At 44.6% G+C, this 15748-nt stretch overlaps 1 protein-coding gene across 1 annotated transcript in view; it reads right to left on the reverse strand.

Moving 5' to 3' along the window:
- Positions 1 to 15748, reverse strand: part of LOC149305018 (potassium voltage-gated channel subfamily KQT member 4-like) — a 58796-nt gene that overhangs the window by 6575 nt on the left and 36473 nt on the right. Inside the window, exons 3-9 of the mRNA XM_089478461.1 lie at positions 13076 to 13202; positions 12139 to 12314; positions 11121 to 11246; positions 9748 to 9858; positions 8882 to 8977; positions 6915 to 7003; positions 4290 to 4445 (exon numbers count right to left, since the gene is read on the reverse strand). Coding sequence (XP_089334587.1) covers positions 4290 to 4445; positions 6915 to 7003; positions 8882 to 8977; positions 9748 to 9858; positions 11121 to 11246; positions 12139 to 12314; positions 13076 to 13202 — 881 coding nt within the window. The remainder of the gene's footprint in view (positions 1 to 4289; positions 4446 to 6914; positions 7004 to 8881; positions 8978 to 9747; positions 9859 to 11120; positions 11247 to 12138; positions 12315 to 13075; positions 13203 to 15748) is intronic.

Genomic DNA, 15748 nt, shown 5'->3' on the forward strand with positions numbered 1-15748 from the left:
AAACAATGCAAAACACTGTGCAAATATGCATGGGGAAGAGAAAATACATTCATATCCAAATGCATTAATACACAATGCATATGTTTGATATAAGGGAATTCTTTGTCATTGCACCTATTTAATGTATTTTTTCCTAGACCTTTCTGTTTCTTCGGCAAGTTATCTTTCAGACAGTGTCAGTGGCTTCCGTATCAGTGGGGCAGAAACTCCAAGTTTGAGTCCAGACTTTAAAGGTACTATCTAACGTGGATAAAACATCTCTTATAACTTTAGATTTGGCAGCTTGGATAGTTCGGTCAAAGTTTGAACTAGAACCTGGCATGAATGCACCACCACAGAAGACACCAGCTGCCATTAGTACCTAGAACTAGAACTTGGTGTGGGTGCACCACCACAGAAGACACCAGCTTCCACTGGTGTTTAGAACTAGAACCTAGCGTGAATGCACCACCACAGAAGACACCAGCTGCTATTGGTACCTAGAACTAGAACCTGGTGTGGGTGCACCACCACAGAAGACATCAGCTTCCACTGGTGTCTAGAACTAGAACCTGGCGTGAATGCACCACCACAGAAGACACCAGCTGCTATTGGTTTCTAGAATTAGAACCTGGTGTGGGTGCAGAACCACAGAAGACATCAGCTTCCACTGGTGTCTAGAACTAGAACCTGGCGTGAATGCACCACCACAGAAGACACCAGCTGCTACTGGTTTCTAGAACTAGAACCTGGTGTGGGTGCACCACCACAGAAGACACCAGCTTCCACTGGTGTCTAGAACTAGAACCTAGCATGAATGCACCACCACAGAAGATATCAGCTACTATTGGTATCTAGAACTAGAACCTAGCATGAATGCACAATCACAGAAGACACCAGCTGCTATTGGTTTCTAGAACTAGAACCTGGTGTGGGTGCACCACCACAGAAGACACCAGCTTCCATTAGTGTCTAGAACTAGAACCTGATGTGGATCCATCACCACAGAAAACACCAGCTTCTATTAGTGTCTAGAGCTAAAACCTGGTGTGGATGCACCACCACAGAAGACACCACAGCTGGAACTTGACATTGGTGTCTTAGAAGCGTCTCCAACTTTAGTGATCTTCTGGTTCTGAAGGTTCAAGCCACCCAGCATTCCTGCACAAAGAGTTTGAAAAGCATTGCCTTATCCAGGGGTCAGGGGAAAACAGCCCATTGACTTGTTTCTTGGGTTACACCAATGAGTTTTCAAACTTCCATGGCCACCTCTGTTCCTCCGCTCTTTTCCCCATGCTCTTCAACCAAGAAAACATGGAATAACTTCAGAGCCAGCACTTGTGTGAAATTTTAGACAAGCCTGAGTTCTTTCTTCAGGTTAAAAAAATAAAATGAAATGGGTTCAACCCAATGCCCATCTGTGACACGTTGTCAGCATTTGAAAATGCAAGCATAAAGAAATCCAAGGACATTGATGAAATCACCCTTGCCCAAGGTTTTCTGTATGTCTAATATTGTGAGTAATGGAGACCTCCAGAATCTCCAGGGTCTCTTACATATTACACCATTGTAGTACTTTTATACCACTTTACCCATCCTTGCTCCATCTCACGGACTTCTGGGATGTGTATTTTTGTCAGGAACAAGAGCTCTCTGGCAGAGGCTATTAAATACTACAGACCCCGGGTTTCCATAGGATGGAGCCACAGCAATTAAAGCGGTACCAAAGTGCTATAATGGTGGAGTGCGACAGCTAGCCAAGCCTGCAGAAAGGAAAGTGTGACACAGCCGCACAAGCAAATGTATTCACATTGGAATCCACACACCTGTCAAAAGTGGTGACATTGCCATGCTAATGGAACCACTTCACCAGGAATGTGTGTGTGTGTGTGTTTGCACACACAAGTTGGTATATGTCTATAGACGTAACGACTGGTAGCTTCCATGTCAGTCTGACCTGCAAAGGAGGCGTCCAAGATGGTGAACCTATTTTTGGGCAGGTCTTTTTTGGGATAGGTCTTTTCAAGTTCTAACTAAGAGCAGATTCACCATCCCCATAGACATGGCAGCCACCACCCAACAACGTTTATAGAAGTGGTCTACCTGGGGTCAGTGCTGGCCCTAAGAGTTATTCCAGAACCCAATGGTAGTCAGTGGTAGGTAGGTCTCCAGCACAGGTTTCTAAGAGTTGTCAAAGAAAATTCCATCTCCTCCTTTCATTTTTGGTTTTGGGGAAGTAGAGACTCTGAGGGGGTTCCAGTAAAGGACCCTGCCATCCATCAAAGGTGTTCACTGTTGGTAACCAAATGGACACAATTTCTTTTGGTAGAGCCGCGCTGGAGATATACCATCCGGGGACAGGAGAGCAAACCTATCTCCCATCCAGGAAGGGTTTCATAGCAAGATACCAATGTGGGGAGCCCACCATGCACATCTCCATGGCACCCTGCCTCCGCATGCCCTTCCTTTAAAAAGAAAAAAGAAGAAGACAAGAAACAGAACACAGATGCAACAAGAAGGCCATCAAATCAATTCAGTCCCAAAACATCTCCTGAGGAGCAGATCCCAAGCCTTGGTACCTCTGTTTCCAGCCGGTGTGAATCCGAAAGAAATTCCTTTTACTACTAAAGATCTGGCTAGAGAGATGGGAAGGGAAAAGGACAAAAGAAGAAAGGTAGGAAAGGCGGGGGGGAAGGAAGAAGGGGGAAAGTTAGTGGCGGGAGTGGATATGGAAAGAAAAGTTAGAAGGGTGGTCCAAGAAGAGAGAGGTTAGCCATGCTGAGGCCAGCACCTGTGGGACAGATTGCCCCCCGATTCAAATGCAACTGAATTAGCACTATTTTTTTCTTTGGGCTTCTAACTCATTCTTGGGATTCAGTTTATCCATCCCTCCTTGAAGCAAATCCACCAAAGTCTGTTGGATGAATTTCTGTTCACAACACAATCACTTGGAGATGGAAAAAGTGTGCCGCATAACCAACTATGGATAGGATGTTCTGATGCCATTCTATATAACTGATTTCTTTCCTTTTTCTCTCATTCACCTGCCATCCCATTGCAAACCTCCATGGAAAAGTCTAGTTTTTACCATTGATTATGCCTACTTATCACTGATATGACCAATCATAAATGAAGGAGTGCAACACTTATGGGTCGTATCCTAAACTCCCAGGCCAACAAGAAGACCAACTTGGATGGATGGTCATCCTTCAGCAATACAGCCTTACAAAAGGAACCAGGTTGCCTTTGGAAAAAGTGATCCATTACAGTAGCTTTTGCCAATATAGTGGCCTCCAGATGTTTGAACTACAGTTCCCAGCAGCCCGACCAGCATGGTGAATGGCTGTGGATGGTGAGTGTTGCAGTCCAAAACATCAGCCGGGCACTGCATTGAGCAAGCTTAGTCCTATGATATGCCTGTATGGTTTTTGTTTTCTGATGCTCTCTTCCCCCTTTGTGTGAACACACAAACACAAAAAGAAAGATACATCAGGGTTATTCTCATTATGAAGACCTCTCCTCCAGCAGTAGCTGCAAATCACCTCTGAAGGAAAACCTACCTTCCTGAGATCTCCTTCTTTTTTGAGGGGGAATAAAAAGCAGACACGGCGGCTTTAAGGGAAAAGAAGGTTACCTTAGGCGTAAACACTTGTGAGGTGGAGCTTCGTCTTCTTTCCAGCTTCCAGAAATGAATGGGACACGGTGGAAGTGATGGGAAAGTGGAGAAAGGAGGAGGAGGAGGAGAAGTGGAGGCGGAATCAAGGGTGGAACAGAAGAAGGGCGAAAGAGAGAGAGAAAGGTGATGAAATGAGACAGAGACTGCAAAGGAGACATGAAGGATGGGAACACTCTAGAGAATCAGTGGTGGAGACCCTCACAACCTAAAGAAACCTGCCCTGAAAATGTTGGTGGTCAGGAACCCTGCAAGGACACCAGAACCTGTGCTAGAAAATCGGACCCAAGTTGTACACAGCCTATTGACAAGTCAGGACTGTGATAGTATCATTTATGGAGAGTGAATCTTTCCTTGGAAAGCATACCCCGCTAAAAACCCATCAAGGCAATGGGACATAATAGTGGACTCCAACCAGCAGAGGGAGACAAAGTTCTACACTTGGTTGAGAGACCCATCAATGCATCAGCACAGATCAGAAGGAAGCCAACTTGACTCATATCACATATCAACAAAAAGAGTAGAAACCAGCACAAGGGACCATCACGAGGAAGACACAGAGGCAGCACACCACAGAGCAAGAGAGAGGACACACCAGGGGCACAGAAGACTTAGGAGGAAACATCTTGGACCCTACCTTTCCCCTGAGTAAAAGGGAGGACCGGCGGTTTTCATGCCAGAGATGAAGCAGTGATAATGCAGTGGCGCTCCATCGGGGTATTTCCTCACCTCAGGCTTCCTAAGCCCTCCATTGCGAGCTCGGTGCAAGTGGTCAAACATAAGGACCAATTCTCTAAGGATGGGTTCAAATAAAAAAATATACAATAATAATGGAGAAATTAAAAGGTTTCAAAAAGGGGTGGGAGAACACAAGTAAATGAAAATGAAACAGTATCAAAATAACATAAATATCTGCAAAAGAGGGTTTAAAGAGGAGCATGGGGAAAAATAAGGAAAATAAAAGGTATTCCACAATTCCTTGTGTTCTCTTCACTGGTATCTCCAGGGGTATGAATTATCCAATGCTGCATGTTGAATGAAGGTCTGTACATTTTGAGTGAGAACAGCCAACCTGGAGCCCTCAGAATGGGATGGACAATAATGCCCAACATCCCCAGAAACCAAGCTTGGTTCATGTTCGATGTGATGGTCCTTCAAATATTTGAAGATGGCTATGCTATTCCTCCTTGGTGTTAGAACTTGAGATGCCACCATATTTGTTACTGTGTGCCTTCAAATCATTTCTGACTTATGCCAACCCTAAGGCAAACTTATCAAGGGGTTTTCTGGGCAAGTGTCTTCAGAGAGGATTTGCCATTGTCATCCTCTGGGGCTGAGAGAGTGTGACTTGCCCAAGGTCCACCATATATGTATTTCTTTGGTTTTGCACACTGAAGATCCCATGTGTAGCTCTTGACATCTCCAGGTATGACTGGGAAAGACTCTTGACTTAAACTCTACAAGTCATTACTGAGTAAGATGGACCCATGGCATGGGTAGATGTTTGTCTTCTGTGTTACTTTCTAAACAAGTCCTTTATTTAGAACCCTGAGGACTGGAACCTTACTTTCTTGTGAGCAGAAGGTCCACACTTCAGAGGCAGAGAAACTGCTGTAAATGCTTCCAAACATTAATCTCTGAAATATCCAGATAGGACTGGGAAAGCTCCATGTCTGATATTCTGGATAAACAATGGACAACAGCTTCCATATTAGTGGACTCTGAATCTACTCTGAGGTTTAAACAGAACAATACCTATTCTTGGATAGCTCCTTTAAAGTTCATACTGAAATCCAGAGTGGATTTTCCACCACCCATGACACCAAAGTCAACAGGACCCACAAGTTATGTATCAACACATTTGCCTGGATTTATGGAGAAGTCTTCTCCATCTCCTTCTCCTTCTCCTCCTCTTCCTCAATATCACTACTATCATCACCACTACCATCTCTATTTACATGATGGTTCTCCTCAGAGGTGTGGCTCCAGGAGTGGTCATGGTGAGCACCAGGAGTCCAGATTTTCCCACTGCATCCTGCCCCACTGGCATCCCACCACCGCTGTTCCTGGTACCACTAAGACCCCACCTCTCCTTCAGTCTCCATTGCAGCTTCCACCAACTACACAGGTCTTTGAGCCTATCCATGGTCCCAATGCTGATGGGGGAAGAAGGACAACATGTTATGAGTGACAAGGATGGAGTCGGGATGAGTTGGGATCAGGGTGTGGAATCCGCAAACACAATAATCTACAGCCATTAGCTTTCCCCTCTTAAGGAACCCAGAAGACAGAGCATTCTTTTCCCCACATAAGAATTCTCCCATGTGAAATATCCTTCAGTCCCCAAATTCCTAGCATTGCAGTAAATGAGGCATCAGAAATTGCTCCTACCTTGACCTCTTTTATTCGATGGGTTCATATCCCCTGGGTCACCTTACCTTCCCCCTTTTTTTGGAGACCTAAACTCTATTTTTACTGTTAGCCACTTTAATCTGTTTGGAGAAGCAGGATATAAATCATCATCATCATCATCATCATCATCATCATCATTTCTAAAAGCTTGACATTTTAAGTTACTGCAGTGCTAGAATGCAAAAGGATCTTGTAGCGCCTTTGAGATTAATTGTGCAAAAGAAATTGCAGCTTTTGTAGATTTGGTCGACTTCCTCAGGTGTCTCTGAATTCTACTGTAATGCTAGAAATTTAAGGAGTCAAGGAGGGGGCTGAATTTTTATGGGGGGGGAATACCTTCAGTTTTACCCCCAGCAGGACTTTTGCCTAACTGTGAAAACACAGCAAAAAGAAACAGACTATAATCCTCCTTAGAAATCTACCTCCAGGTTGAAAATAACAATAATAGACCATTGTTACAACCATTGCAAAAATATACATACTTTTTTTCACTCTGTCTTGCGTCTATTCTGTGGAAGGAAACTCACTCCAAAAGTGGAAACCAGCCTGAAGGAACAAGGCACTTCAAAGGAAGATACGGTCCAAAGAACCAGCACCAAAATGTAAGAATCAATGCCTGGGGAGAAAAATCTTCATTTTTTGGTCTACAACTCTCAGAATTCTGGGAATTGTAGTCAAAAATTGAGATTATTTTTCCCCCAGCTCTACCAAGAACCATACATTATCCTCCCCATCGGCTCAACAATGTCCATCAGATAACGTTCTCCCTATTCACAAAGAGTTTGGAAATCCTTGGCGCGGCCACCAAACTCCATTCATGCTCTTGCATAACAGATAACAGTCCACCTACCTAAAGGATGGGAGGATGCTGTCATAGTAGCACCAGGTGGCCGTCAGGTACGCCCGGCTGATGTCCGTTGAGTAAAGACGCCAAGCGGCCTGGAGCAATCGGAGCCAGGGGAGAGGAAGAGAATGAGAGGGATACCTCTACGACATACCTCAGTAAGCCAACTCTTTACTAATAATAAATTAAATCTTGCTTTCCCCAATTCACTCAAGGTATCAGTATAATGTTGGAAGTGTAGGAGGAATCATAGCTGCAGTTCAGATAATGATGTGAAGAAGAACTCCTGGCACCCCCCTAGAGCCAACCCAGCAGCCATTCAGATTAGGGGTCACAGCTATACCCAAATCCTATCCGGTCTTGGAAAAAACACTGTGCAAGGAGGCATTGCACGGCTGCATTCCCACTTACAAATAAATCACTTTGCAAACTGAATCGATGGATCGGTTCAGCAGCAGAGCGTGGCTCACCCTACATTTGCCCCAACCACATTTTCTTGCTGCAAAATAAAATAAAATGTTTGGTTCACATTCACGAATGAATCAATTCAAAATGGACCCTCTCCATCTGGCTGAAGGGCAAATTAAAATCAATTCCGATCCACATCTGGTTCACACTCGCACGGAATTGGTCTATCCAAAAAGACACTGAAAAAATATCAGCGTCAAAAAGACACAGGTTAAATGGGTCTAGCGCATGGCCCCCCTCTCTGAATCACTTCAGCAATTCAGTTCAAATGTGAACCAGAGTCATTTAAACCGGTTCAAGCTGATTTGCGATCCGGTTTAAAAGGTAGTGGAATGAGGTCTATATCTCCTTGCATAATGTCTGGGAGCAAACCCCACTTACACTGGCATAGCCCTAGGTTGAGCATCGGACAGATTGAACATTGGATATTTTTGCATACAGGATATGTTCTCCCACCCCTGAGCTTGGTTACTTTCCCAAAAAACATGGGATGCTTTCCTTCCCATTCCCAAAGACAAATGGCAGACAGACACAGCCATCCAAAGAAGGCTGAAATCCACGGGTTTGCTTATTATATTTTAGGCAGAAATCTTTTTCTCCTACTCATTCTGGTCCCATCTGTGACCTCCTTTCTTAGCACTATCCCTCCTTCTCCTCCCCGCAGGAACGTACGACTACCAATTCTACTCTTCTGGCCATTAGGATAAAGGGCCTCTCATCCAGGCAAATCCTGGCATATCAGCCTTGTGTCAAGATGGGTTGTCTCCTATTGCAGTCAGAAAGGTCTATTGTAGTCGCTTTTGACTCCTTTCTTATCTCACTGGTTCAGAGGGCTCCTGTGACAAATGGGACACCACCACCCTCCATTACGTCTCCCTGCTGCTATCTCCGCCTGGCAGCTTGGCACAGCTAAATGCAGCTTCCTGTTGCCATTCCTCTCTCCGGGGCTGAAAGGCCAGTGTGCAGAACTACTCAAAAGGAACAGCGGATGAGACAAAAGGGATGCCTCTCCCTGTTTCTGCTCACAATGCAATCTGTCAGGTGCTGCTTTGCCCCCATCTTGCTGGTGTGCAAGGTGCCTGTGTCCTCCACGACTCTTAGCACTGGCCAGTTCACAAGACCCTGCTTTCCACAGCAGATGGAAGATGGGGATATGGCTGCCTGCTTGCTTCTCCCCCAGGCATTAATTCCCACTGGAGACTTTACTAAAATGACCTGCACCACCATTCCAGAGTCACATAAAACAGAATGAGTTGGGAACAAAGAGCTCTAAATTTCGATCCATTGTGTTCTGAGAACACCTGGAGGAAGAACAAGGGCCAAGATCCTATTGGCACTTTACACTGGAGTAACTGGGCTTTATGCTGGCATATCTACTGTCTTCCAGTGTTGCACAAGGAAGTTTCCAATACCTCCTTATCCACCAACATGGAAAGCACCCACTGCTGCAGGTTAGCACAAGAGTTTGGGTTTAGGCCTAAGAAAATGCCAGAATTTCCACGCACCTGGATCAAGTTGGCTGCCGGCGTCCTTCTCTTCTCAAAATGCTTCTGCCGATGTTGCTCTTGGACTTTGAGAGCAAACCCAGAGCCCAGAATACCCTGCATGGGACAAATAAATAAGGATAAACCACTTAACCATATCTTCTAATTTCTGTCTTCCAATTTTTTTTCCATTAACAATCCTAATTTTTTCCCCAAAATTCTGCAGTTTTTTGCACAAAATATTGGAGATCCAATATTTGAAACTGATTTTTTTTCCATTTTGCACAACACAACACATAAGCCATAGAAAACTATGTTTATATTTTAAAATATATACAAGTCTAAATCCTTAATCTTAACTCTCTGTTGCTGGTAGTTTTATGTGGATCTAATACTTGTTTTGGGGGAGATCCATAACTATGATACCCCCTTTGCAACCTTGGGATCAGTCACTTCCAGACTGATCTTCCTTACAGGGCTGTTGTGAGAATAAAAACCATAGGGCAGAGATGAGCCATGCATGCCTCTTTGTGCTCAATGGAGGAAAAGTGAGATCTATACATAATAAAAAATGAATAAATAACAACTAAAGCAGACTCAAATACCTCCAGGGTCTGGGACATTCGACTCAATAATAGATGGTAGCTTCTATGCCAGTGGGGCAATGAATCCATCCTGGGTTTGATCCCAAACTTTAAATGCATTATTCACTCAAGGTGCTGAACCCTTTCCTACAAATTAGTTCAGCATCCAAGACCACTCTTTCAAAATTCAGATGAAAACCTGAAATGGATTTACTAGCCCATTGTGATGGATGGCACCACAGATTCTGCTCCTTCCTCCTAGGCAACCCAGAGCTCCCCCTCCATTTCACATTCCCCACTTACAGCAGGTAGAGCAAAGAAGGAGATGCCCAACAAGGCAAAGCAGGCTGCCAGCACCCGGCCCAGCCAAGTGTGGGGGGTCTTGTCCCCATAGCCGATGGTGGTGAGCGTGATCTGAAAGCAGCAAGGGAAGATGTCATTATGGTTCATTTCCAGCAAACCTCCCTTCCTTCCACTCCTGATCAGCTTTCTACAAACAGTCCTTGCTTTACACTGGCCAGAATCCTGTTGGCGACATATGCATATCACCAACAGGATTCTTGCCTATGTCTTGTTTTGTGTATGTCTTGTTCGGATGAGGCACAAGGGGATATTCATTATGCATGTCACCAACAGGATTTTTCTGTATGCTTTGTTGTACGTGTGTCATGTTTGGAAGCACATATTTATTATGCATGGCACCAACAGGATTCTTGACTATGGGCCCAAACAGACAGTCCAAAATAAAGCTGCTTTGGGTCACTTTGGAGGTATGTTGTTTAAATGACACAGACATCTTAAGAGGCCAGAAGCTGTGCCAAAGCGGCACTCCAGTCCTTGGGACTGGATCGTGGCTTTGGCGCGGCTTCCGGTCCCTTAGGACGCATGCATCATTTAAACAGCATACCTCCAAAGTGATCCAAAGCAGCTTTATTTTGGCCTGTCTGTTCAGACCCTATGTCTTGTTTTTTGTATGTCTTGTTTGGATGAGACACAAGCAAATATTCATTGTGCATGTCACCAACAGGATTCTTCAGTGATTGTTTTATGTGTGTCATGTTTGGAAGCACATATACATTATGCATGACACCAACAGGATGCTTGATTATGTCTTGTTTTGTGTATGTCTTTTTTGGATGGGGCACAAGTGGATATTCATTATGCATATCACCACAGGATTCTTCTGCATGTCTTGGTCTGCATGTGTGTTATTTGAATGAAGCTAAAACTGAGTGTTCATTATGCATGTCACTTACATACCTGTATGTAACTAAGTGGTATCTCCTAGCCCCAATGATCACCAATATTCTGCACTGGCTACTTAGTTACACATACATAACTAGGTAGTCAATGAGTAATATTGCCAATTATTTTAAAAACTCAACACCTTTAAAAGAAAACAGTGTTACTCATTACTTTATATTAATAATGCATCGCTACTCTATGAATGTCAAGGATTTTATTTTTCAAGTTACAAACAGAAAACTGGCCAATAATGCCCATCACATCAATCACAGTAAAAATGCCAGTCACACCAGCATGCTAACAATATTCTCAGTCCTCTGTTCATTCTATTGGCACCACAAAACACAACTGGGCACAACTAATGTTGTTACTTCCAACATGTTGCTTCCAAGATCTGGCTCAAGCGAAATCAAAAAAGGCGTCCAACTTACTGTACCCCACCAGAGCGAGTCTGCATAAGTGAGAAAATCCTTGTTGGAATCTTTCTCCGCCAAGTAGACAAGGAAGGAAGCAAAGATGAGTACCAGGAACCCGATGTACCAGGCCGTGATCAGCTCCTGCCAACAACAGACAGCCCAGAAGAGGAAACTTTAGCCAGTACCGAACAATCCCCTTCTCTGCAAATTCAGAATCCGCAGTTTCACTTACTCACATATGGGAGGGAAAAAGCTCTCTCTAGGTGTTTCTAGGTCCTTTGGCGTGACTCTATGGTCAACTTCCAGCCCAAGCATACCATTGAATTGTGCTGGAGGAGCTTAAAAACTTCTAGAAAAGATTTCTCTCTAGGCATTTCTAGGTCTTCCAGTGTGCTTCTATGCTTTGTCTGAAAGTTATTCGTCTCATAAAAAACAATAGTGTTCCCTAGTATCTGCAGTGTTCCCAATTATATGCATTATCTCCCTATTATCCCCAGGGTGGGAAGGGGTTTTGGAACATAACTATGCTGTACAATCAAGAGCCATCAAAAGTAGAAGAGACATAGCTAAGACTTAGGTCCCTTCCACACCATGCACTTATAGCACTACGATTCTACTTTAACTGCCATGGCTGCATTCTCTGGAATCCTGGGATCTGTAGTTTGGTGAAGCACCAGACCTCTCTGTTCATAGTATGCTGCCATAACAATTCAAATTGAATCACAGCGCTATTAATTGTGTGTTGTGAGAAGGACCATACTAAAGGCCAACTCTGAAAGCCAAGAATCGGAGGTTTTCAAATTATATTTGCATTGGAGGCATTTTAAGGGCAAAATATTTTTTGGACTTTGGGGGGGGGGGGGGGAATTCAATCAGAGTGTGGTTCTCTAAGGTTTCCTAGGTGACTTATGTGGCCCCTAGCCTCCCACAGTTGCCCACTCCTGAGATATGTATTTGTGTGTATATTCCACAATGTTTGCTTTCATTGGGTCACCCCCATCTTTTCCTTTTGTCTCCCCAGCTTCCCACTTACCTTGCTGTGAGCATAAACCACTGAACCCAAGAGCTTCCAAGTGCCGCCACGGCGGTCCATGCGCACCATGCGCAAGATCTGGAGGAAGCGCATGCTACGCAGTGCCGAAGTAGCAAAGATGTTCCCCTGGGTGCCAGCAGCAATGACGGCCAGGGAGGCAACAAAGACGATGAAATCTGGACCAAAAAGAGAGAGTCTGGAAGTCTAAATTTTCTTCCTCTTCTTTGGAAAGGGCTGCGGCACAAACTGCAAACTGGTGAAGTGTGTAAGAATGTAGAGGACCAGTAGGTGGCACTCAAGGCCTCCTGTAGTTGTGAGAACTTGACAACTCAGCAAAAGAAAGGACCAAACGGGGCACAGGCAATCCAGGAGGCATTGGGGTGACTTTCAGGGATTTTCTGGCATCCAGAACTCTGTCACAACCAGGGGACTCAATTATTAAAACCTTTCCATGAATTAAGATAGTAAGATAAAATGACTGACCATGACATGATATCTAGCACCCGCCTTTAGCTCAGGCCAAATCCTGGGATTTGTCGTTTTGTGAGGCACCGGCACTCTTTGTTGGAAAAGGCTCAAGACCTTGTAAAACTACAAATCTCAGGATCTCATAGGACAGGAATGTAGCCAAGGGGGGGGGGGTCTGTGGGGTCCAGACCCCCCCTTCCGTTACATACAATGAATGGTGTGTGCCGCCATGCCGCCACACCCAAGCCCCATTATAATGGTGGCACTTAGTCTGGACCCCTCCTTAGTCTGGACCCCTGGCTACATCCCTGCATAGGATGGAGCTACAGTACTTAAAGTGGTGTCAAACTGCATTATTTCTACAGTGTAGATGCACCCTTCCTTTGATCCCTTTCCCTCTTCCTTTCCTCCTCACAACTACTAAGAAGGCAAAATTGCAATCCTCCTTTCCACTTCCTTCGATTCTTACCTATGACACAGAAAGGTTTCCGTGCAAAGCGGAAGCGACCCTGCCATCCTCGGTAGCGGCAGCAGCATCCCGCCGACCAAACCCGGACAATGTATTCCATTCCGAAAACTACAATCATTACGAATTCCTGAAAGGAGAGAAGATGAGAGAGAGAGAAATTAGGCATGGGTTTTCACAAATGTGACATTTCAAGGCAACGGGGCGTAGAAAACAACCAATGAATATTTCCTTCCACTATGCTAAAAAACTTGTAAACCCACTGGGAGTCCTCATGCAAGTCACACTCTCTCAGCCTCAGGGGATGGCCATGGTGAACTTCCTCTGAACAAATCTTTCCAAGAAAACCCTTTGATAGGGATACCTTAGGGTCACCGTAAGTCGGAAATGACTTGAAGGCACACAACGACAACAAACGAATTTAACAATGCAAGGGTAGTTATGCAATGAAACTGATGTGCAGTATGTGCCAAAGAAACCAAAACTGGACTCCTTCCAAAGAAATCATAATTGTACTCCTTCCATCCAGTGTCTAGAAGTGTCCTCCAACCTGAGCCCTTGATCAGAGATGGAGGTTTGGCCAACCAGCTCCTAACCGCACTTAAGACTGACTCCTTCCTTTCCTCCAATGAAAAACAGAATAAGGAGTAAATTGAATACTTTTCTAGTTTTTTGTGGGGTTTTTGGGCAATGCGGCCATGTTCTAGAAGAGTTTATTCCTGATGTTTCGCCAGCATCTGTGGCTGGCATCTTCAGAGAATGCATATGGAAGTCACACTGCTATAAAAGAAGGCTTGGCTAATAACAGTTAATAACAGGATATTGGTTAATAACCAATAACCTGGAAACATCACTCTGGGTTTTAGTCTAAAATTTAAAGTAGCGCTCCAATGTGCTGGATCTATATGGGGAAATACAACCAGCATGGCACAGTGGTTTGAGTCTTGGACAATGACTCTGGACACTAGAATTCAGGTCCCACCTCAGCCATGGAAACCTAATGGGTGCCCTTGGGCAATTCACACTCTCTCAGCCTCCTGGGAAGGCAATGGCAAACCTGTTCCAAAAAAATCTTACCAGGAAAATCCAATGATAGGCTCAGCTTAGGGTTGCCATAAGTTGGAAACTAATGGAAGGCACACGACGACAACAACAAAAACTCAGTGTCTCCTTCTAGTTTTGCAAGGAAAGTCAACGCAACGCTTCTGGCAACATGGTGCCCCTTCCTGCACCCTCCAAGCCCAATTTGCTCCGGGTATGTTTTCCTGCAGTGTCAGCTTTGTCCTGCATTGTCGCCTCCTTCCCCCCCCATGCATGTGCACACAACACACACACACACACACACACACTCTTCCTTCAGACAAACAAGCCCCTATTTTGCTTACTAGGGGGAAAGTCACACGGAACTTCTTAATTTAGTCTCCATCTCAGTTGGGAGAAATTCAGCGTCAGCCGTTTCTGACAGTTTGGGGGAAAAGTTGCCTTTTTTAAGAATTCTCTCTCTCTCTCTCTCTCTCTCTCTCTCTCTCCCTTTCTATTTCTATTTCTCTCTCTTTTCTTTCTTTCTTTCTTTCTTTCTTTCTTTCTGGATTCGGCCTTCTTTCCTCATTGTTGTTTGCCTTTCCCACAAAAATAAAAAGTGAGTGACCTACAAAAACCAGAAACCTTTGGTGCCGGATCCAAACTGCAAAGTTTGTTGGACTACGCAGCCATGCTAGTAGGAGGATGCTGGGAGCTGTAACCCAAAGAGTCAATCCTACAGGCCTACAGAATCAATGGGACTTATCGAAGAGTAGACTCACTGGCCTCATTCCCACTACCTTTTAAACCGGATCACAAATAGCTTTGAATCGGTTTAAATGACCATGGTTCGTACTTGAACTGAATTGCTGAAGCGATTTGGAGGGGGGGTGACCATGCACTAGACCCATTTAACCCATGTCTTTTTGACGCTGATTTTCTCCATGTCTTTTTGGATAAATAGATTCTGCGCAAGTATGAACCAGATGTGGATCGGAATCGATTTAAATTTGCCCTTCGGCCGGCAGGAGTGGGTCCATTTTGAATCAATTGATTTGTCAATGTGAACTGCAAGTGGGTTACTTTATTTTACTTTGCAACAAGAAAATGTGGTCGGGGCAAATGTAGTGTGAACCACACTCCACTGCCGAACTTATCCATCAGTTTGGACTGCAAAGTGATTTATTTGTAAGTGGGAATGCGGCCACTATTCAACACTGAATGAACGAGTTGGAGCTACGAATAGGAGCTACTAAGTGGATTCAAGTCCCCAAAAGTAGCTTTTCCAAGCTCCATTCCCACCATCAATTGCATCTGCAGAAACATTCAAGGGAGATAGCAATGAGGAGCAATGACTCTCTCTTGAAGTTTATCACCAGTGGTTGATATTTCAAGGTAGCCTGTCCCTAGATATGGAGGTTTCATTTAACTATTATAGTCCTTCTGCAAAAAGTCCTCTTCCTCTGAGCAGGTGGAGGACTCTGATCCATTCCCTGCTCGTCTCTCGCCTTGCCATTGTCCTGTCCCTGGTCTTTGGTTGCCTCCATGCCATCTGCTCATCTCCCTCCAGCAGACAAAACCAATCTCTTTTCTCATTGCCCTCACCCTGCAAGACTCCCTCTTCACATTGACTTCTTCTCTACTCCCAGATCTTGG

This window comes from Sceloporus occidentalis, unplaced genomic scaffold, assembly GCF_023333645.1.
Source record: "Sceloporus occidentalis isolate IW3139 unplaced genomic scaffold, rSceOcc1.0.p SCAF_13, whole genome shotgun sequence".
In the NCBI taxonomy this organism is placed as follows: domain Eukaryota; kingdom Metazoa; phylum Chordata; class Lepidosauria; order Squamata; family Phrynosomatidae; genus Sceloporus; species Sceloporus occidentalis.